This window comes from Euprymna scolopes, chromosome 29 (assembly GCF_053919585.1).
Source record: "Euprymna scolopes isolate OS-2025 chromosome 29, ASM5391958v1, whole genome shotgun sequence".
NCBI classification, from domain to species: domain Eukaryota; kingdom Metazoa; phylum Mollusca; class Cephalopoda; order Sepiida; family Sepiolidae; genus Euprymna; species Euprymna scolopes.
This window is the reverse complement of record NC_136510.1, coordinates 31,404,950-31,426,970: the sequence shown is the minus strand read 5'-3', so window position 1 is coordinate 31,426,970 and position 22,021 is coordinate 31,404,950. Positions and strand designations below refer to the sequence as shown.

General features: G+C 30.1%; 1 protein-coding gene across 27 annotated transcripts in view; it reads left to right on the top strand.

Annotated features, from left to right (window-relative positions):
• The window catches only part of LOC145252572 (IQ motif and SEC7 domain-containing protein 1-like), a 737,205-nt gene that overhangs the window by 677,635 nt on the left and 37,549 nt on the right, over positions 1 to 22,021 (top strand). For 21 of the 27 annotated variants that reach the window (XR_013863619.1, XR_013863618.1, XM_080112202.1 and 18 more), the window contains one exon: positions 18,400 to 18,449. The exons of the other annotated variants lie outside the window; for them this stretch is intronic. Coding sequence is in view for 19 of the 21 variants with exons in the window: in XM_080112202.1 (XP_079968328.1) it covers positions 18,400 to 18,449 (50 nt within the window). In the remaining 2 variants the exon portion in view is untranslated. The remainder of the gene's footprint in view (positions 1 to 18,399; positions 18,450 to 22,021) is intronic. 27 annotated transcript variants of the gene reach the window in all.

The window sequence follows — 22,021 nt, the reverse complement described above, 5'->3', positions numbered from 1 at the left end:
ATCAAGGGTAAAGTTTTTATAGTGATTTATGATTGAAAAGCACATTTGTAATTATCTTTTTAATGGGATTGTTTTTTTTTGTTTTTTGTTTTTTTTTCGTAGCTATAGAAAATTAAGTCCAATGCTTGTTAAAAACATAAATTAGGAACTTAAATAAAAATATAAAACAAAATAGATTTTATAGAATTTTTTGAGATGAGGATTGATAATTTGGATTATGCAGGCTACTATTCTCATCTTGGTTGTCATTTTTGTTTCAACTGATATAATCTTCAACTTTGGGAATCTCTGTCAAACTTATGGACATGGACACTGCATATCAAGTAAGAATCAGTTCTAAACTAAGATATTCTGGTGGTTGAAGGTCCATTCCTTATTACAGGTGATGAAATCTATCGTTTTGGATTAAATAAAAAGTTCAATTAGAAATTCTATACAAATTTTCAAATCCAACTAGAAGGTTCCCAAGTTTGAAAAGATGCATCTGACAAAGGTTGGAGGTTGCATTAGCCAAAAACATGACTATAAGTGAAATGAAAATACTATTCCAACTAATATTCCAAATAATGAAGTTTAACTTATTTTAATTGTGGTTTTGTTTGATGACTATTCGAGATTGATTTGGCTGAAGTATGAACTTTTAAATTTATATCAGAACAAAGTAATCTTTTAGTAAATAGTTATTTAGTTAAGTTATACTTTTAGATGAAACTGTATAAAGAAACATAAAGAGATATTTTGGCATGAATAATGTATGAAATCACTTGTTATTTTGAATATTAAAATTTTTTTTTTAATCAATTGGAACAACCTTTAATAAAAAATATCACTATATCTATTTTATATTATTTTATCAGATAAATTAAATAAAATTTAAAACAATTTTTCTTTGATATTTGGGTTAGCTATTTTTTCTTTATTTTTATTTTTCGTAATTACTTTTCAATAAAAGTAACATTTCAGTGAAAATTTTTTATAAGTATTGTTTCAATTTAAATTTGTAAATTTAGATAGTCAATATATAACAGAATTTTTTTTTTTTAATAAACATTTAAAAATATGACGCCTTCATTATTAGATTCAGTTTTTTCTTTTCTAGTGACATCATGTGTGATCTTTAACCGTGATTTTTCAAATGTTTAAGATCAGGAGAAATGCATGGTAATGCGTGAAATAAATTGATGAACATTTTTTCTCTGTGAAATAAGCATTGTTTAAATTTAAATTGAAAGCCAATACAATGCAGATTTAAAAAAAAAAAAAAAAATTGTATTTGATTTATTTTTTTTTTTGTTTTTTACAAATATTTTTTTGTTTTTTACAAATATTTTTTTGTTTTTTAATCTGCATTATATTGGCTATCTAAAATATGAATTTCAATTTAAATTTAAACAATGCTTATATCACAGAAAAAAACCTTGACCACGCGTTCCTCCTGATCTTGAGCATTTGAAAATATCACCGTTGAAAATGACCACAAGGATTTGATTTTTCTAATGACATCATGTCATGAGAAAAGAAAAAAATTGATTCTAATCCTGATGAAGGCATCATATTCTCTAAAAATTAATTTTTAAACAAATATTTAAAAAATGATAAATTGTGTTGTATTGACTTTCTGAACTTATGAATTTCAATTAGCATTCTATTTTATTAACTTCCCAAGAAATTATTATAATACACACAATATGCATTTTACTTGCCATTAAATATTTGTAATTTTTAGTTATTCTTAAATGCACAAAGATGAATGTATCATCTCAGGAAATTGCTTAAAAATATTTATTTCTTAGTTTTGCTTAAGTCTATTTCTATCCATGTTTGAGTTATAAATTACAATTTTTTTTAATTAAGCAATTATACTTTCAATGTTTTGGGGAAAAATGTCCATCAAAATCTAATACACAAACTGTCCATTTTCTAACATATAAAGTTATCTTGTCAGATTTTCAAAGTTCAGCTCAAATAGCAATATGTTTATTATACTGATACTTGATTCAGACTAGCCTTTGTTTTTTAGGGGGGTTTTTTTCCACTGTCTTATTGGCACTTACTTTGCTTCAGTATTTTCAGAAAATACTCATTTCTCATTTAGACTAAGAAAACTGTTATAGTGGAGATACTTTCCAAAACAAAGGGAAGTTATTGTGTTATTATGAGTTCTCTTCCTTGAATTCTTAAAAGTAAACATTAAATTGTGCGATTTCAAGTGTATGTGCGTTTCTTGCTTATACTTTAATCACGCATTATTATTAAGTTAACATCAAGTACTAAAACAGAATTTTTTAAATTTCTATTTCAAAAAAATAATTTGATTATGAAATTAAAATGATTAAAATTAATCTTTGTTTCTTTGCAAACAAATTAGTCATGTTTTCTTTTATTCCTGGGCGATGTCGAATAGATTCTGTCAGTTTTCAGCAGAATGTCCTTAAAAGAATAAAGGCTGTTTAAATCTTAATATCTGTGCCTAAAACGAAACAAAAATTCCATGAGCAAAGTTTCTTTTCTAGGACTGTCTATGAACCACAATACTGCAGAGTTGCTTCCCAGCTGATTATAACATGGTCGTTTTCAAATTTGATGTAAAGTTCTTGTTGAGCCGTCCTGTTAAATAATCAAACCCTAATCAAGTTTCACCATTAGTGATCATCACAATTTTATCTTCTAGACTATCCAACACTCATTAACCTTTATCCTTATGTGGCCCTTGGGCCTTGATAAGTGGTGACCCCTTAGTTAAAAATAAAAACAAACAAAAAATACACAATATTGTTAGGTAAATGTGTTCTTTCAAAATATAAAGAGAAAGCATTTTGGGTGTTGAAGTTGATTAATACATTTGAGGGATTTAAATAAGCTCAATATAAACCAAATCAGCATGAAATTACATATTTAGATGTATTTTGATCAAGAAATATCCCAAATGAATAAATAAAAAAGACAAAAAAAAAAAAAAAGGAATGTTAAGCAATGGAAAATATTTTCTTTCATTGGAATCAGATAGCACCACAAAATGTCTACTCTTATTTGCTTGTATCGCTCTCTCTCTCTCTCTCTCTTTCTAAAGTATTGCCAAGCACAATTGTTCATATTTAAAAATGTGATATGTATTGGTGGTACTATGCTAAATGAAAGTGAATAGCTATGTGATACCCATGATTTTGAAACATTTCTGTTTGAGGGTAAACATTTTTATATTGTACTCTCTTCAGTCAACAGGCTAATAACTACTGTGACAGAAAAGAGCACGATATTTAAAATTCTCCAATTGTGTTGCTTTGAAACTACAGGTATCGCATGGTTATTCACTTTGATTTTGTATGATATCACCAAAAGATAAATATCACTTTCACACACGTAACTGAGCCCTCTGTTTATTTCTTTTATACTATAACTTATACATATATATATATATATATATATATATATATATATGGCACTCATCTCCATTATATTGCTCTTCCCATATTTGTAGCACTCACATTATTTGTATATGCTAAGTATGTGTGTGTTATGTGGCTGTATGCCTTCACAGAGAACAACCTAGAACGGACCCTTTAATGTGTGTGTGTGTTTACAATGTTGAATGTGTATGTCTGTTTTAACCCATTGTACCCAAGTATTTCCTTGATTTTAACAAGATTGGATCAACTAGACTTGATAGTTAAGTCTTGAGAAGTTAAGAATTGGAACTTTCAATGATCCAGGCTTAATAAATGTATGTTTTATTTGAGGTACGATGGGTTGATTAATTTTAGACTTGTATGAATGACTTTTTTACAAGTTTTATTTATCTATAAGTGTATATTTAAAAAAAAAAAAAAATTTTATTTTTGATTCGCAAATATTTTATAGTCAATGTGAAATTAAGATATTAATTCTTTCAACTTAACATCTTCACGCTTCTTAACATCTTTCAAGTGAGATCGAGAAAAAAAAAAACGTGCATCACTTGAAATAGTGGGCGTGGTTGGGTAGGCAGAGATGGGGATTATGAGTCTGAAAGAATTAATAAGTGGTGGTTAATAAACCATGTTAATTAAATTTCCTTCTTGATTACCTTTTTTTGATTTTTTTGATTGACATTTGAAGCCATCTGTTTTTATTATGCAGCATGATTTGTACACTCGACTTGGTTGATATTTTTACGTGCAGCACACACAAACTATTAAAGTATAAACATTGAAACAAAAAAAAATATGGTCATGTGATTTTGCTACTTTGGTTTTAGGAGACTCTACACATATATATTAATGATAAAATATTCTGTAAATTGAAAGGCTACAAATGTAATTTTGTTCCAATCTCAGATCTGAGATTGAAACGCGATTGCATTTTTGTGTCTATTCAATTTTCATAATTTTATTTTAATATTATATTGCTCTATAAAAATTATATTGAGCACTATTGGATTAAATACCAAGTTGATATTGAATTATATACATTTTGTTTTGAAGATATATAATAAAATGTACTTAACACCTTACTATGGTCTCCTAACATTATCGCTTATCAAAAATGTATCTGTCTTTTGTATAATGTCTGGTATTAACCAAAACTGTTTAAATTAATGCCAGGTATTATAGGCCACTTTTGATGATCCGTAATACACTGAACCTGCAGTAAACTACATTTTATTATTGATATAGCTCTATCCGGTAAGATATCAAGTCTTTTGTTTCTCCAAGGTTTGCTGTCTTAATTTGGTTCTGTGCCGATTTTGAGAGGTTGGTTTTTATTCCTATTATATTTAATAACAGATGATAGGCTTTGTTTAGCCAATTCAAAATATTTTTCTTTAGGTTTTTTTCATTTATCTGAATGTTTTTTCTTTCTTTTAACTAAAAAAAAAATGTATTTAAAATCTTGTTTGGTTCATGAATTTATCAATTACATACACAAACTTTATAAATGGATTTTTTTTTTTTTTTTTTGTAAAGCAAAACTAATTGTTTCAAGTGAAAATTTTTTATATTTTTATAGACTGCAATAAAGTAGTAAGCCTAGCTCAGAGGGGAAGGCGAATGCAAACAGGAGAATTAAGGAAACAAAAAGAGGGATAAATAAAGACCTGGTCAGAGATAGTTTAGTTTGGAAGTCCATTTCTAAAAGCCGTTCAACACGTACCAACATATTAAACCGAATTGATGGTGCAAACATCAAAAAGAACATTTGAAAATTAAGAAGCAAAAAAGTAATTTTTTATTTTAAGAAGTGTTTGTTTCATATTGCAGTTAAACATAAAAACTCTTCTAATTTTACAATGTATTTAACTGTATTTTCATATGGGGGGAACCACTATATCTGACGAATGCTTTAGACAATATGAATAAAAACTTAAGGTAATTTTTTTTTTCTAAGATTGGACAAGTATGCAAAATAATATATATTAAATAAAAGATGAGGAATAAAAGTTACATATAACTATTATATCATCAAGTCAATCAAGTAAATATATTCTTTGATGACTTCCTTGTATTATATATATATATATATATATATATATATATATATATAATTTTTAAAGCGTGAGAGATGGTATAATTATTTTTACAGTTAAGCAACGTCGCAGCTCACAATAAATCACAGTTCAAGACTCTAGTTTATTATTATTATTTGGGCTCATCGTTTGAACACATCCGAACTCAGGATTCAAAACTTGAGTCTCTTGCATGCTCTTGTGTCTGATACGTTTGCTCAAGTAGCAGAGTACTTGCCTCACATCTAAGAGACTCATATTTTTTTATCCCAAGTTCGGATGTGTCTAACTGATGATGGCGAAACTGGAGTCTTGGACTTCCAGTTTGTTGGCTTTCTTGGCTCTTGTAAACTGCGATGTTGCTTGACTGTGGAAATAATTGTGTGTGCGTGTTTATATGGCTTTGGAAAAATCAATAAAATTTATGACCAAAAAAATTAGGAGGATATTTTTGCTTTTTACTATTTTTCAACCGAATTTTTAGATATTTCCTAATTATTATCCACATATGTATACGTTACATCTTCAGCTGGTCAAACCATTTGAACTGAGTCACTTTATAATCTCTGCTTTTAACAAAGTATGGTTCAACAGTTCTTTAGCCTTTTTTTTTTTTTCTCAAATTATTTTTCTACTAATCTGCATATCCGATCAAAATGAATGAAAACTTCAAAATCCAATTGCTAGTATTTCTTCTTCAAAGTCACAAAAATGTCGTGTAATTTGTTATCTTCTGTCGTTTACATGGTTTAGTCTCTGTTTTACAGCATATCAATCCGTTTGAGTCAAAACACAGTAGTTATCGTAAATGAGTCGTCGCTATACACAATTAATTGAATACAAGTTATTTCATTCATCAGAATTAAAATGTGAGTTCATATATTTTCCAAAAGTATTAGTGCATAAATGACAATGATAGATGTGATATGATTTGAACTGTGCATAGCCGATTTAATAGGCCGCAACACTATCCAGTAAATCAACCTCAAAGTGGTTGTCATAACACGGCAAACAATACTAGCTCTCAACTTGCAAATATCATGATGGAATTATCTGAGAATTTCTGCTTTAATTTTCTTTGTTGTTGATTGTTATTAATCAGTTTTTCTCGATTGGTTAATAAAACCAATCATTAATAAAAACTACATTTCGGCTAATAACAGAAATAATTCTCTTAATGTCGTTTCCATTGTAGTTTAAAGTAGGAATTGGTTAACGTTACTATTTTTCTTCCTCTTTTTTTCTTCCAAGCATGGCATATTGCCACTTTGACATAAGGCGCTACTATTTGGGATCGTGTCTAACAACGAACTGTGGGGAGTTGAGCAGCAAGAGCTCTCAAGATATCTCATTTTTATTTTTTATTCATCCCAAACAATGCATTTTGCCACTTGAACGTAAGGGCTACCATTTGGGACCATGTCTACAGGATCACTACAAAGGAAGTTCACATTACATTTAAGTTTCAACATGTCAGAGAAGCAGGAAACGGGGAGGGAATTCCAGAGTCTAGCAGTTTGAGGGAAGAAACAGTGGAAGGCTTTCCGGCATTTGGGGATTTCTACAGTGAAGGAATGGGATTTTGTTGCTTGTCGAGTTTACTCTTGACGACATAAATTCTTTTAAAGGAAATACAGTTGGAAAATTAATCCAAGACAAATTTATTTCGATTTGCCTACCGAATTGTGACTTATTTGCATCGAAAACTAATGCTAAAGAGACAATATGAGCTTTTCAAGTAAGCATAATTATTGGTTGCGTGTAATAAGAAACCTGGTAAATTTCTGGAGCAAAAAAAAGCTGTTTCATTCTTTTACTCAGAATAGTTACAGTAATTTAAAATTATCATATTTTCTTTTTTTGATATCAACATTTATTTTCATGTCAGTATGTCACAATGGAGTAGGTAAACTAAAATGGTTGGAGCATTCCATTGCTCCAAAAGATAGTTTACTACCAATGCAATCCTCTACCTATATAAAGAACCAAATGCGTTCTAAAATGAAGTAGTGTTGCCACGTGTGGAGGGGATCTGCTCAGAGCACCCTATTCTGCCTTGACACAGTTCAATACCGGCTTTGAAATCTAGTAGCTAATCTCCTTACAACCTCTTTCTCACATAAGAGATGTTGCAAGTCTATCTCTTCCCTATCATTTTTTACATGGAAAGTGTTCGACTGAACTTCAATGTATTCCCCTTCTCTCTGTAAAACATTCACAAATACTCATCTATCTACAGCCAGTGTCAACAATTTCTCCTACTTTATCTGTGCCTAAAATTAAATGCAAATTCCATGAATAAAGTTTCTTTCCTAAAACTTCCCTGCTTGTGAAACTCCATACTGCGGGACTGTTTTCGAGTTGACTGCAACAGTTGTTTTCAAGTAAACAAATTCTTGTTAAAAATCTTAAATAATCAAATTCTACCCAATTTTCACCGATCTGACACTAGTTAACTGTTATTCTCGAGTGGCCTTCATCCCTTGATTAGTGATGACTCCCTTGTAATAATAATAAAAAAAAAAAATCCAAACTGTTTTTCAATAATTCACATCGCCAATAGTAACGTTTATCAGAAACGTTTTCTATTCATTTCTTTATAAAATATCCATTAAGATTTCTCAATAGATAATCAATAATTTGCCCCTTTTTTTCTTTTTTAAATAACTGATTATTTACTAATAAAATGTCTGCTTACAGCTTCCTGCTGGTTTTCTAAATTTATAACACAAATCTGTTCTAATTACATGAACATGAAACGTTCTTTATCTATTCATAACATGGCGAATTGTAAGAGAGCAGGGAGGGGAGTTTTTCAGCCATCTTACCTACTTGACTAAATTTTGAAGTGCTTGTTCTCTCTCCCATACAATTATCAAAGAACTAAGAAAATGTTTGATAATTGATGTTTTTTTTTTTTTTACTTTTTTTTTTTTTTTTTTTTTTCAAAGTTATTTTTTAGATGAACTTATTATAGTTTTAGTGTGTCTTTTTTATGGCATTGCCCTATCCTTTCAGTAGGTGGGGAGGTATAAGGCAATGTTGACAGTTTTAGGAAATTTGAAATACCCACACAATTTGATGAAGAGGTTTTACCTTGAAATATATTATGGAACACGGTTACACACACTATATCACTCTGTAGAAGATGATATTATTTACTATGATTTAATATGATTTACTAAAAAAGTTTTAACAAAATCACATTTTTTTTTGTCTTCCTTCTCAATACTGACAGATTTCCCATTTATTGTTGTGATAGTCTCCGATGATCTTTCTATATATATATATATATATATATATATATATATATATAATTTCCATTTAATGGTATTACAATGTAACTTGATGAAATCGATCCAATTGGATTTTTTAACTCTACTTATCCATTCCAAAGTTGGCATTAGTACTTGTTAGACCATTCAAACTCCCTTCAAGTAGATTATAAAATTTAATCTCTGAATGCGTTTTTTTTATTTATTTATTTTTTTTTTTTTTTAGGGGGTGGGATATATATTGAAGGAAAGTAGGGGTAAAGCAGTTTGAAAATTAAGTCTGTAGATAATAAGCAAAACTAGAATTTAAAAATAAAAGATTTCTTTTACAGTAGCTCATCAGCAATAATAGAAACGTAATTTTTGCATCTTTTTGAAATATTAACGAAACACCATAATTAAATCTGTATCACTTTTTTTCTGTCTGCACGCATACATACGTATCTGTTCATAAAACTAAAGCCAGACTTAGAACCAGCAGTACATTCCGTGTAAGTCCAGAGTTCAGCCAAATTAAAAAAGAAAGAAAAATCTATACAATGTCCGTACTCGGCATTACAAAAATCATTTAAATTGATCAAATAGTTTTGTTGTTTGTTTTTTTTTGTTTTTTGTTTTTTTTTTCGTTTTTTTAACTAAGAAAATCAAATTTTATGAGGAAGCAAGAATGGTGTGTATTGTTCTGCTAAAATTCATCACTGATTACAGCCTCCTTAACATTTACAGAAATAGATCAAAATTAATCTTGTAATGGCTATGGTTTGCTATTAATCAGTAAAAATTGTAAAAAAATAAAAAACGATTTTCTATATTTAAAAAAAAGATACTCGATCAATTTATATGATTTTTGGAATATGACATTTGTGTTCCATGAAGAGTACTTGCATCATAAAGATTTTTCTGTATTTTTTTTTTATTAGATTTAACTTTAGATTTGCACTGAACATTCTTTTCATTAGTCAAAGCCTCTATAAAACCTCCCCCTTAAAATTTATGTAGATGCTTGTATGTATGGCTGAAAGTACATATGCTTATAAGGGTATCCCACTAGAAACCATTTTTATGTCAAATATTTTCCATAAATGCTAATAAGCTGAGCAGATTTTCCCCTCGCTATTTCCATATTTTTACTCTGGCAATATTGAATTTAACCTGTCTACCAAGCACAAACATTCGGCAACCTACCAATTTTAAGGTCAGCAGAGTTTGTTCCAATTCCTCTTCAAGGCAGGGAAGAAAATCCCTCACCACAACCATTTACCTGCTGAGAGTGTAGAAATTTACTTTGTACACAATGTATCTGTGGCATTTTTTTTTTTTTAAATACATTTCACAACTGATATTAGTGGAAGTAGAAATAAATATCCAATTTTTATAGACATTAAAAAGTCTTAAGAATATTAGTGAAATGTAATATGATTATCGTTTGTATTTGGGAGGGGGTATTTTTTTTTTTATGTGTAGGATTATAGTGATGCAACATAAACTCTGACAACTGTTTGAATATGAATGTAGCATTTTAATCTCAGAGTCAGTGCAGTAAATAGCCCTAAGTTTATAGAGATTGTTATGTGCCCCCCCCTAAAAGATTGGAATTTAATTTTATATTTATTTTTTTACTTTTACTACTATTTCCTCTCTCTCTCAGACAATGGCTATCCTCTGCACGATAAGAAGTTTATAGTGAAAGTAGAGTTACATAATCTCCAACTCTCCTTCTCTTGAGCCAACAGTAGAAAGTTGCAATGCTGGGATAAGCGGAGAAGGGTTTGTCCTATTTCAGAGTTTTCCTAGACTCGTCCACCTTACTATATTAGCCATCACTAGAAAGAGAAGAATTCATATTTTACCAAAATGTATTAGGAGGAAAGTGACTTTACAATCACTTACAGCATTTCTTATTCACAAATGGTCATCCATTAAAGTGTTGACCAGCCGTTGTTTTGATGATCTGATGTGAACCAATAATAAACCAAATAAGCTTGTATTTCATATCAAGCTGAGGTTATAAGTCTGACAACCTTGGAACTTCCATGACAACACAAGATCCTTCTTTGTCACAATGAGATATGGCCTAGCTTAAGCCTAAGAGAGCACTCTCCCAGTCAGGCATTACATCTTCTATCAGGGGCGAGAGGGAGGGCGAGAAATACCATGCAGGTAGAAGGAACGAATTTAGCTAAATCAAAGTTGGGCAATTTTTCAAGAACTGTGTCAGATTATGCTTGTGCAAGAATTGCAAAAAGTAGCCATTTTGAAGTTCAACCATAGATGAAGTCAATTAGGATTTTATTTTAATTGTGTGAAATGTTTAATTTAAATCTGTGAACAAGTGTGAATGTGTGCCTCCAGCGTGTTTTGTCACTCCTCCATTCTCATAGGCCTTTTGGTATGTTTGGGTGTCCGCAGAGACACATCTGCACATTATTGGATTATAATGAGAAACGATTCTACAATACAAGTACAACTCTGAGCATTTGTGCTTTTATAACCTGGTGAGATGCTGAGGCAGGATGAGTGATCATCATATTAGCCACAGCTTTTACATAAATTTCCCTCTTCTGGATGAGTTTCCCTAAACCTAGCTAAAGAGCCATATCTACCCTAGTTTTGAAATCAAAGTGATCTTTCTAAACAGTCATCCCAGGCTCACGAGCTCTATTAGACTGAAGCAAACTGATTTTAAAACTGAAAGAAACTGATTTTAAGGTGCCAATAATCTACCTTTCTCTTGTCCTTTCCAACCATTTTTGTCATAAGAAGGCCAACAGCTGAACTTAGTTATCAGAGACTCTTTTATACATTTATCATTGATGATATTTAAACAGCTGACAAGAGTTTGGCGTCAACACCTATCCTGATAATAACAACCTTGAAAAGTAAAATAAAAGCGAAAATAGTTAGATCCAAATAACATTAAGGATATTAATTTCAATAGCTTTTGAACTATTTTTACTGAATAATATCTGTAAAGTGAGAATGTGTGTGAGGACACTTCTCGACCTATATACGCAACAAAATTTTGACTTACAGACTTGAAATTTGGTATATAGTGTATTCATACATGTGGAAAACATTTTAATCCGTTTTCATCTGGAAAAAAGAGCTGCTAAAGGGTCAAAATTTTTAAGTTGATATATGAGGGTCGACGGATTTTTATCTGCTTACTGTTAACGAATACGCATGCATGAATGGTTCAAATGACAGATTCCTTATGTTAAGAATAAGTAGGTTTGAAAACACTTTTTAAAGAATGTGTCAAACTGACCTAAGGGTTATCGGACATGACTCACTATCTTTAGGTTTTTGTTTCGATTTCAGCTCAAATATTTTTTTTTTTACTTACAAGAAGTGAACTGTTTAGAAAAAACATAATACTTGCATGCACATGTCTGTTTCTTTCTACATTTTTTTTTTTTTTACTTCATTTTTTTTTTTTTTTTAGATGAATTTAATATTATGCTTAATACCTACAGTATTTCTCTTTATAATAAATAATAAATCTGCGTTAATTAAAATATTTATGCGTATTTTACGACCGGGCAATGCTGGGCGGCCTGCTCGTATTGAATTAAAAATATTACTTTCAGCAATTTTTATTGCTAGACTTGTCACATTTCTCTTGACACTAACCAATTAATAGTAAAAAACTAATGATGTCTTCTTAGAACTGTTCATCTGTGGAACACAATACTGTGAGACTGCTTCCCAGTTGACTATAACGTGGTTATTTTCAAATCTAATAAGTTATTGTTGAACCGTTTTCTTAAATAATTAAACTCTACACAAGTTCTGCCATTACTGATGAAGCTATTGTCACAGTCTACCTGATATACATTAAACCTTATCCTTGAGTTGCCCCTGGGTCTTGATAAGCACTGGCCACTAGTAAAACAAAAATGTGGAGATGAAAAACAAACATGCAGATACGTTTGCATATAATTAATATTTCTTTTTTTGAAGAATTCAAGGGAGACAATACAGTATAATTGCACACCATAACTTCCCTTTAATTTGTTTTGGCGGAGAAGAGAAAATATCTCCACTCTAACAGTTTTCTTAGTTGAAATAAGTATGTTCAGGAAAAAAAAAAAAACTTAAAACTATATGTAATAAATATATATATACATATTATGAATGGGGAAAAATAGGCTAGTTCAAATCAAGTATCAATATGACAGATGCATTGTTATTTGGGTCTGACTTTGGAAAATCGGTAAAGGCACTATACCAATACCCCACTCTTCACTTAGGTTATTTACATGCCCCCTACTGCAGTAAAGTTAGACATTAAATCGGTTTAATGTGCTGAAAAACTGTTCCTTCAAATAGGAATCACTTTGAATGGGTGAAACATTTGTTGTTATTGGATCTATCAATATTCTTGCACAGCAATCAGCAATAAACTAATTCTTCAAAAAGTGAAGGTAATACTTTAGAGGATTACCTTTTTTTTTTTTTTTTTTTTTTTACTTAGGAGTCACCATTTATCAAGGCCAGAAGGCCACTCAAGGATAAGCGTTAATGAATGTAAGGTGGTAGTGTAGTAATCCTTAATGGTGTAAATTTGGGTAGAATTTGATTATTTATGAGGACAGCTCAACAAGAACTTGTTTATGTTGGATTTGAAGGCCACCATGTTGTATTCAACTGGGAATCCGGCCAGCAGAACAGTGTTCCAAAGGCGGGCAGTTCTGGTAAAGAAGCTTTGTTCATGGAATCTGTGTTTAGATTTAGGCATAGATGGAGAGTGGGGAAAATCATATATAGTGGCTGTAGCTAATCGAGTGTTTTGCGAAAGTTTGGCAAAGGGGGACCATAGATTGGAGTTCAGTTGAGCACTTGCTATGAAAATAGCGGTAGAGCAGAGACAGGCTCGCAACATCTTTTCTGCGGGAAAGACGTTGCAGGGAAGAGAAAAAAACATCACTTCCCATGCAAGCAAGCCACAACATAAACTGCATAAACCTTTTAACAGAAACTCCATTAAAATAAACTATTTGTGCGGTCCACTAATGAAATCCAAAATAATATCAAGCCCTAAATCATTAATTACACAAGTATGCTCCTGCATTGTGAGATTCATTGTTTACAAGGCTATAATCACATCCAATGTGACAAATCCTATGAAATAAATATGAGAATGATACAGAGTGGATCTATGCAACGGTTCTACGCGCATAATGCAACTTTTAGACAGTACGACAAACGTTCATGGACAAAACAAATCTTCACACTGCATTATTATAAAGTGGAAGAAATAAAGAATTATTTCAGTTTTCAAAACCTTTTTTAAATGAAACTCATTAATGAACTTCACGAGGGGGGGGGGCAAAGATTCCTCAATTCTATTTTAGAATTTGGTTCTCACAGAAGAGACCATTTAAAGTTTGCCAGCATCACAGAGAATGTTGACCATACACATGTTGGTAATCACGGGGACTAGGACAACAGCATATTCTTTTCATTGTTTTTTTTTTTTTTTTTTTTTTTTTTTTTTGACTCTCGAGTGAGTATCTGTTGATATCTTATATGCTTTTATATAGAGTGATGTGGTTCTCGGTTGATTAACTGTCTGATATATACTCTAGAGTCAAAACAGTGAAAAGAATATGCTGTTGTCATGGCCCTAGTAATCACTATTCCAACGTTAATTTCTATTCAAATAGTAAATTTGTATGAATACGCATCACATGATTTTTTTCCCATCGTTGACATTGATTCTTTCAGGTACTTTAGAGGAGAGACTACATAAAGGTTACCCATATAAGTGAAAATGGCGCACACACACACACACACACACACACATCATCATCATCATCAGTCCAAGTTATAATCCACTTCAGCACTGCCATCTCCTACTTTCTGTTGGTTAACCAGGATACAATCAATCAATTATAAACACTTTCCACTTTGAAGAATAATTTTGTCTTAATTTAAGGTTTCATTCCGTTGTTGATTTAAAGAAATGCATGTCACACATAGCAAATATCTTGTCTCAATATTTGTGTTCAAATAGATTTTTTTTTAAAAGATTTTTTTGTTTGTTCAACGCGTCAGCCACTCATTATTTCCACACTAATGTCCTCATTATCATTTCCAAATGAACCTTTTTCTTTTTGCTTCTTTTCTTTCTATAGTCTCATCTCAACATGGTCATTATAAAGTCATCAATAATTTCGATGCTTAATTCTTTCATTTGTTCTTTGTTTTTTTACTTTCTTTGTGTTAGGTTATAAGATTTTTTTTTTTTTTTACTTTTCCTTTTGTATATTCTTTAGGGAAACAATGGTAAAAAATTGTATTCCTTATTTTCATTTGTATAATTTTTGTTTTTTAATGAAAGTTGCTCCAGACTAGGCATGAAACTATTTTATGTATGGAGTTTAAAAAAAAAAAAAAAATCTAATTCAAGTCCACTTTTTAATGAGTGTTGGATGGATAGCTTCCAATCCAGAAAACTGTAATTCTTTCCCCTTTGGTAGAAACATTGCTCATGGAATGTGAGGACTAATGGTCAAAATAAAGAAAGGTTGCCTACATATGTGAAAGTGGTGCTATAGAACTGACAGGGTCTTAATTTAGCACACACGGGTTATTGGTCAAAGTTGATATCCAGTTCAGCAATAATAACAATAATGATAGGAATGTACCATTGTCTGTAAATGTCTTATCTATCACACTTATTTTTAGCAAATGAAATTATCTGATTGACAAAGATAACATGAAAAAAATAATTGATGATTATCTGATGTCATTGAGTGCGCATCTTAAGACTTTACCCATTTTAAAATAAATTGTTCCAAAATCAAATATAATGTCATAAATAGAAATCTTTCACAATCCAAAATTATCCGTACTATCTGGTCGTTGGATTAGAATCTCGTTTATTCTCAGTTAAAATATCATGATCAAAAAGTATCCAGACTAAAGTTATTCTAAATATTAATAGACTTGTCAAGTAATAGTTTGTCACATGATGCAACTTTTTCCTTTTTTTTTTTTTTTTTTTTTTTTTTTAATTTAGGTAATTGTCCAGAATTTCTCCTATATTAAAAAACAAAAAATATTTAAAAAAAAAAAAAAAAATCTTTGATGTATATACTTGTCACCAAATGAAAAGATCATATTCCAAAAATCACATAAATTGGATCAAGTAGCTATATATATATATATATATATATATATATATATATATATAATTTTATTTATGATTTTAAGCAATTAATGGTAAATCTTAGCCATTACAAGGCTGAAAACAAACTAAAAATCTTGAAAATTCAAATTCAGTTATCTCTATTCAAGATGGCTGAGCAAGACATTCTGTTCTCGCTTCTTCATAAAATTTGATTTTCTTGGCTTAAAAAAAGCAAACTATCTGATCAATATATGTGATTTTTGGAATATGACATTTTCATTACATCATGGGTGTGTATATCATACAGATTTTTCTTTTAGTTTTGTGTTTTAATATAGGGGGAATTCTGGACAAGAATCCAAATTTTCATAATTGAATTTAAATTGTTTTTTTATGAATTTTTAATTAGAATTTTTTAATTTTTAAAAAAATTATTTCATTATTTCAAAAAAATATATAGCATAGTCAATCTGACTATTATTATTTTCATTATTTCAAAAAAATATATAGCATAGTCAATCTGAATTTGTGTCTTGTCCTTGTCTGGATAACCTCTGTTAGAGATCACAGCATAAGATACAGAGCAAAAATAAAGTTTGAATTGAAATAAAGCAAAATAATATATTTCATCTACTTAATAGGATCATCAGACATAAAACTACTCTATTGAGCAGGTGAAATAAATTATTTCATCTGACTGACATGGTGTTTTGAGTTATTTCAATTCAAACTTATATGTTTATATAAATATGTCATTTGAATGTCACCCATTTATCAACTTTCCTGTATTTTTCTCTCAACTATTTTAAGTTTAGTTAGTATAAATTGCTAACTCTCTTGTGTTCTTCATCTATTTCAATTAGAATTTTACAAATAGTTGGAACATGAACTTTCTAATTACGCACACAAAATATTTTATTAAGAAAAACAGTAAACGTAAGAATAAGATATAAGGTTTCAAATGTATTTGACTCTTACTAATAATATTGTATGAATTTTATTTTAATGAATGTTATTTTAATTATTCAAACTATTATTCTTTTTTTTTTTTTTTTTTTTTACCACATTTTGGCTGATGTAACATCCGACCTTCTTAAGGTGCATCTTTTATTTCATTTTATTCTTAGTTATTACCGCCTGCGGCAAGGATTGAACCTTCAATCTCCAAAAGACTAATTTAGACCTGGTTGATATTTAACACCGTTATCTGTTGCACCACATGTTCATATTGATTTCAGAGTTAAAAAAAGATGCACTTCAAAAAGGCTGGAGGTTACATTAGCCAAAACCTTGTGAAAATAATCAAGATGAGAACTGTAGTCTGAATAATACAAATTATCAATCCCCATCTCAAAAATTCGAAAACACGAATATTATAGTTGTATGATTTTTTTTTTTTTTTTTTTTTTTTTAAATAATGAACCTATATTTTTATATTAAACTCGGATTATTCAAATTTTGGATTCTGTAATGAAAATTGATTTCAATTTAGTCGTTAAAGGAGAAATTAGTATTTTATCTGATGAATCTGAATTAATCATGATGCCCTGTTATATTTTTTTGACAATCTTGAAAAAAGTTTTGAACAGATTTTTAAATTCTTCAAATTCGTTCCCTTTGTATTATGATATTTGGAAATAGAGAGTTCTAATAGATTTATTTCAAGCTTGTAAGATGTTACTAATTTGAGATGCTTAACTCAACCACTATAGTTAAGGTTTGAATGGGAGTTTAATATCCACTTTTTCATCTCTAGCCCTTCTTGATAATATCTTAATGATTGATTATTTACAGGTTTTATTGCCCCCTAAACAACTTATTTTTACTTAAAATCATGGTGTAGTAGAAGAAAAAAAAAGAAAATAATCATTAAAAATAGTTATAGAAAGTCTACAAGAAACATGGAGAAAACATGGTTGATGTACAAATAAGTAAAAAAGGGAGGTAACTCTAAATTTATTTTTATTATGTTTTGCTTTTGATTGTTTTATTTCTTTTATTTTTTATAACTTACTAACTTACAAGCAAAAATGTTTTCTTTTTCCCAAATTTAAAAAAAAATTATTAAGCTTGGAGTTATCTCCCTTCTTTATTTATATATCCACCCTGTTTCTTTGTTTGTCTTTTGTCCATGTTTTTGCTTATACAGTTAAAATTGGTAACTTTTTCAATGTTTAATGTTAGTTTATTATTTGTTTTTTGTTTTTTACTGAAACATGTTTTAAGTAAATGAAGCAATGAAACCCTGCTGAAAGCCATTTATTTTGCTGTAAATAACTTCTAAACAATCATTAAGATATTCCACCTTCTTCTTTCTCACTACCAACACTTCACAATTTCATTATGCTTTGCTGTACAAGCAAACTATACATTGTTGTCTACTGTCTTCGTATGCTGACCATTTCATGACTGAGCGTGTGCGTCCAGTGTGTCCATCGTCATCATCGTCAGTCCAGTCCCCGTGGTGGTTGTTGTTGTTATATTGTGTGCTGTTGTGTTTTCAGGTCAAGGAATGAAGAGAGAGGACAGTGGAGGATCTCTCGACAGTGGTGTGGTAAGGACTCTTTCTGCTGCTTCCTCTCACACCTCTCTACTTCTCCCACTCCTTCTGATTCCTCTTCCTCCTTCTCCCACTACTACTACTACTACTACCACCACCTCTCCATCGAAGTCACCATCGGGCCCATGAAGCAGACGCTACCACCGACATCCATCGCGCTATCTTGTCATCGCCTTCTCTTAAGGATTACTTAATAAAGAAAGGAAGAAGTTTTCAAAAATGCAAACAAACTTCAAATCTGACGCTCCATCTCCAACAAATGAATCTTCTTTTTTTTTTTTTCTTCACAAAAAGTTAATTCACTCTTAAGCTCAACCACAACTATTTTAACATTTAGTAAACATTTAAAACAAAACAAAAAAAAAATTACTATTCTATACACATGACATCTTGGTGTGCAATAATGTATAAAGATGACTAGAAAATCTTTTTATCTGGTGCTTGTATAGAATTGGTCACAAGCAAAAAATGAGCTGCCAAGTAAAGACACTTTGATATACGTATGTGTCATGCACTTCAAAAATTAGAAGAAAAAAATGATTGAATATAAGTTTAATTACAAGTAACAAACAATTTTATTGTAATTTGTAGTATCAACATATTATGTATTCATTTTTACTTAATTTAATGACACAGGCTAATCTCCCCTGCTTTACAGGTACTTCCGGTAATTCCACTCTCATTAATGGTAGATTGAAACATATAAGATTATTTATTTTTTTTTTTTATATATAAAAAGTTCTAGTTGATAATTTTTTTTTTTCTTTGTTTTGTGTGAGGCTACTTATTTCTGCATGATACGCACATATATCAGAGTTTTCATTTGGCATGCGATTTTCACTCGTGACCAATACTATATAAGCACAAAATAATTTTATGAATTCCATATGTTACAATATATATCTTTTTATATGCAAAAGCCAAGATAGAAAAAGACTTTTTATATCAGTAAAGACATAAATGAATAAGGAAAGATAATATAGAAGAAAAAAAAAGGCACGAAATTGATTTTTTTTTTTTTTTTTTTTTTGTATATAGATGGGATCAAATGTAATATTTAATGTACCAGGTCCTGCACTATCAACCAACCTCCAACCTCTGTCCCATCGCCACAATGTTGCATCCCTGTGCCTGTTTTACAAATATCTTAATGGAATGTGCTCTGACAAACTCCTAGTACTTGTGCCCCCCTCTGACCAGACAAGCAGCAAAATCCCACGCCATACACTGTAGAGATCTCTAGATGTCAGAAAACCTTTTACTCTAATAGTTTCTTCCTTCAAAGTGCTAAACTTTAGAATTCCCTCCTGGTCTCCTGTTTCCCTAACTGTTTAATGTGAACAGACATCGCACTGCTCAACTCCTCACATAGTGTCCCTGTAGATATGGTTCCAAATAGTAGCCTCTTATGTCCAAGTGGCACTGTGCCTTGTTTGGGGTGAATAAGAATTTAAAATAAAAAAAAAAACTAAAAAAAAAAAAAAAAACTGAAAGAACAATAGAAATCAATTTGAATTTACTGTTTTTTTTTTTTCTTTTTAAAATTTTTTATTCACTTCTGTTGTTTTCTCAATATATTATAAATGAAAACTTTCAAACAGATTTTTTTGTCATCTCTATACTATACTGCCAGATATATATATATATATATATAAAACTTTGTAGATGTTTCTAATTAAATGTCTCAAACCCCAAATGAAAAACTGATACTCTATCAATGATGAAAAAAAAAATCAAAAAAGAAACAATTTATAGATAAACATTCTCTCCTAAAACAATTGTCAGTTCTGATTTGATTCCAGCTATCCAGTTCAAAATATGAGCCACCATTTTGGAAAATAACAGTCGTTCCACATATGAATATTTTTAATGGTTTTAAAAACTGAACTTTTATTTATTTATTTTATTGAAGTGCTCTATATACCGTATTTTCTTGCATATAGTACAAGAAATTTTTAACAAAACTTCAAGCAAAGTTGGCGGAGGAGAGGTTGTATTGTACACAAAATATTTTCATAAATGATTACTTGGCATAAAACAAACGATTTGAAATAGCACGGTTACAAATACGCTCAGTTGTACAGTTGGTAACAAAATACAAAATAAATGGTTCTTGATATCAGTTATTGATAAAAACATTTGATATCCACAATATTTATTGATTCATTCGGAATCAGAGTAACAGATAATTTTAAAAAAATCACACACATGAAATAGTTTGGTAAAATAAATGCGACATTAAAATTTAATAGATGATAATTCCCTCTCTGTTTCCTGCTTCTCTGACTCTACTAATTTGCAGAAGTTTAAATGCAATGTGAACAGACATCTCGCTGCTCAACTCCTCACAGTCCCCTGTTAGACACAATCCTAAATAATAGTTTTGGCATTAAAAAAAATTATTAATAAATAAAACTCCTTTCCATTTTTTTTTTTTAATGGAAATTGCTCCAGACAATGCATGAAGCAACTTGATGTAAAGAGCTAAAAAATTATATTACTTCAAGATAAAAAGAAAACTAATCAGAAGTGTTTGATAGATTCAGACCTAGAAAACAGCAATTCTTTATTTCTTCCTGTCTTTAACTTTTAAAAGCATTAGGTCGTGTTATACTCTAGTCCTATTATTATGCACAAGAAAATACGGTAATCATAATTTGATTTTTCTTTTTACTTTGACCTCCATTTTAGTCTTAGAATTTGTCTGTCAATCATTGATTTTTTCTTTGGTCAAGAAATTTCTCTTAGTCGTCAACAACTGTTTAAAAAGTGTTGGACTTTTCTACTTTTAAATTAGACTGTAAAACTATATAGATTTTGAAATATTTGTTGTTATAGGCTCCGAATATAAATTGACAGCATGACAATCCAATCCTCATCTGATATTTAAATCATGATTATCTCTCTTTGCTTCTGGTATTTTTAGTGCAAAAATTGACATTTCTTTTGTAGATAGCTTCATAAAGATAATAAATCCTCACCTAAAAAAAGAAAAAAAAAACAAACTTTGTGTTCTAATGGCCACTAACATGTGACAACGCTTGTCATTTATTTTAGCCAAGACTTATCTATTATTACTGACAAATAGGAGTAGGCATCCATTAAGTTCTTGTGTAGTTGCATAATATAATAAAAACATTTGGCTCTTTATTACAATCACACCGTCATGAAAAATAGTGTCTGAGGGAGGGAGTTCATATCTTATACAAGTTATTTTTTACCTAAAGTTTTTTTTTTGTTTTTTTTACCTATTACATAGTATGCTTATGGGTATCACCATATTTTGTTTGTATTAAATTACTGCAGCATAAACTGCTTTCTGTTTTTAGATGATGATTGACTATTTTTGGACTACTGTTCTCATCTCGAGTGTTAGTATTGCAATGTTTAAGTCAATGTAACCTCCAAGTATATCTTGATGAACTCTGGAATCTTTCTGTCAAACTCTGGAAATCCTGCATGGAATTTCAAATGAAACCCTATATTTAATCCATTGGGGTAGCATGCCCTAGGTCTGTCAGCCATGACTTTGTGGAAGTCTTAAGTTATTCACAATTATATTTTGA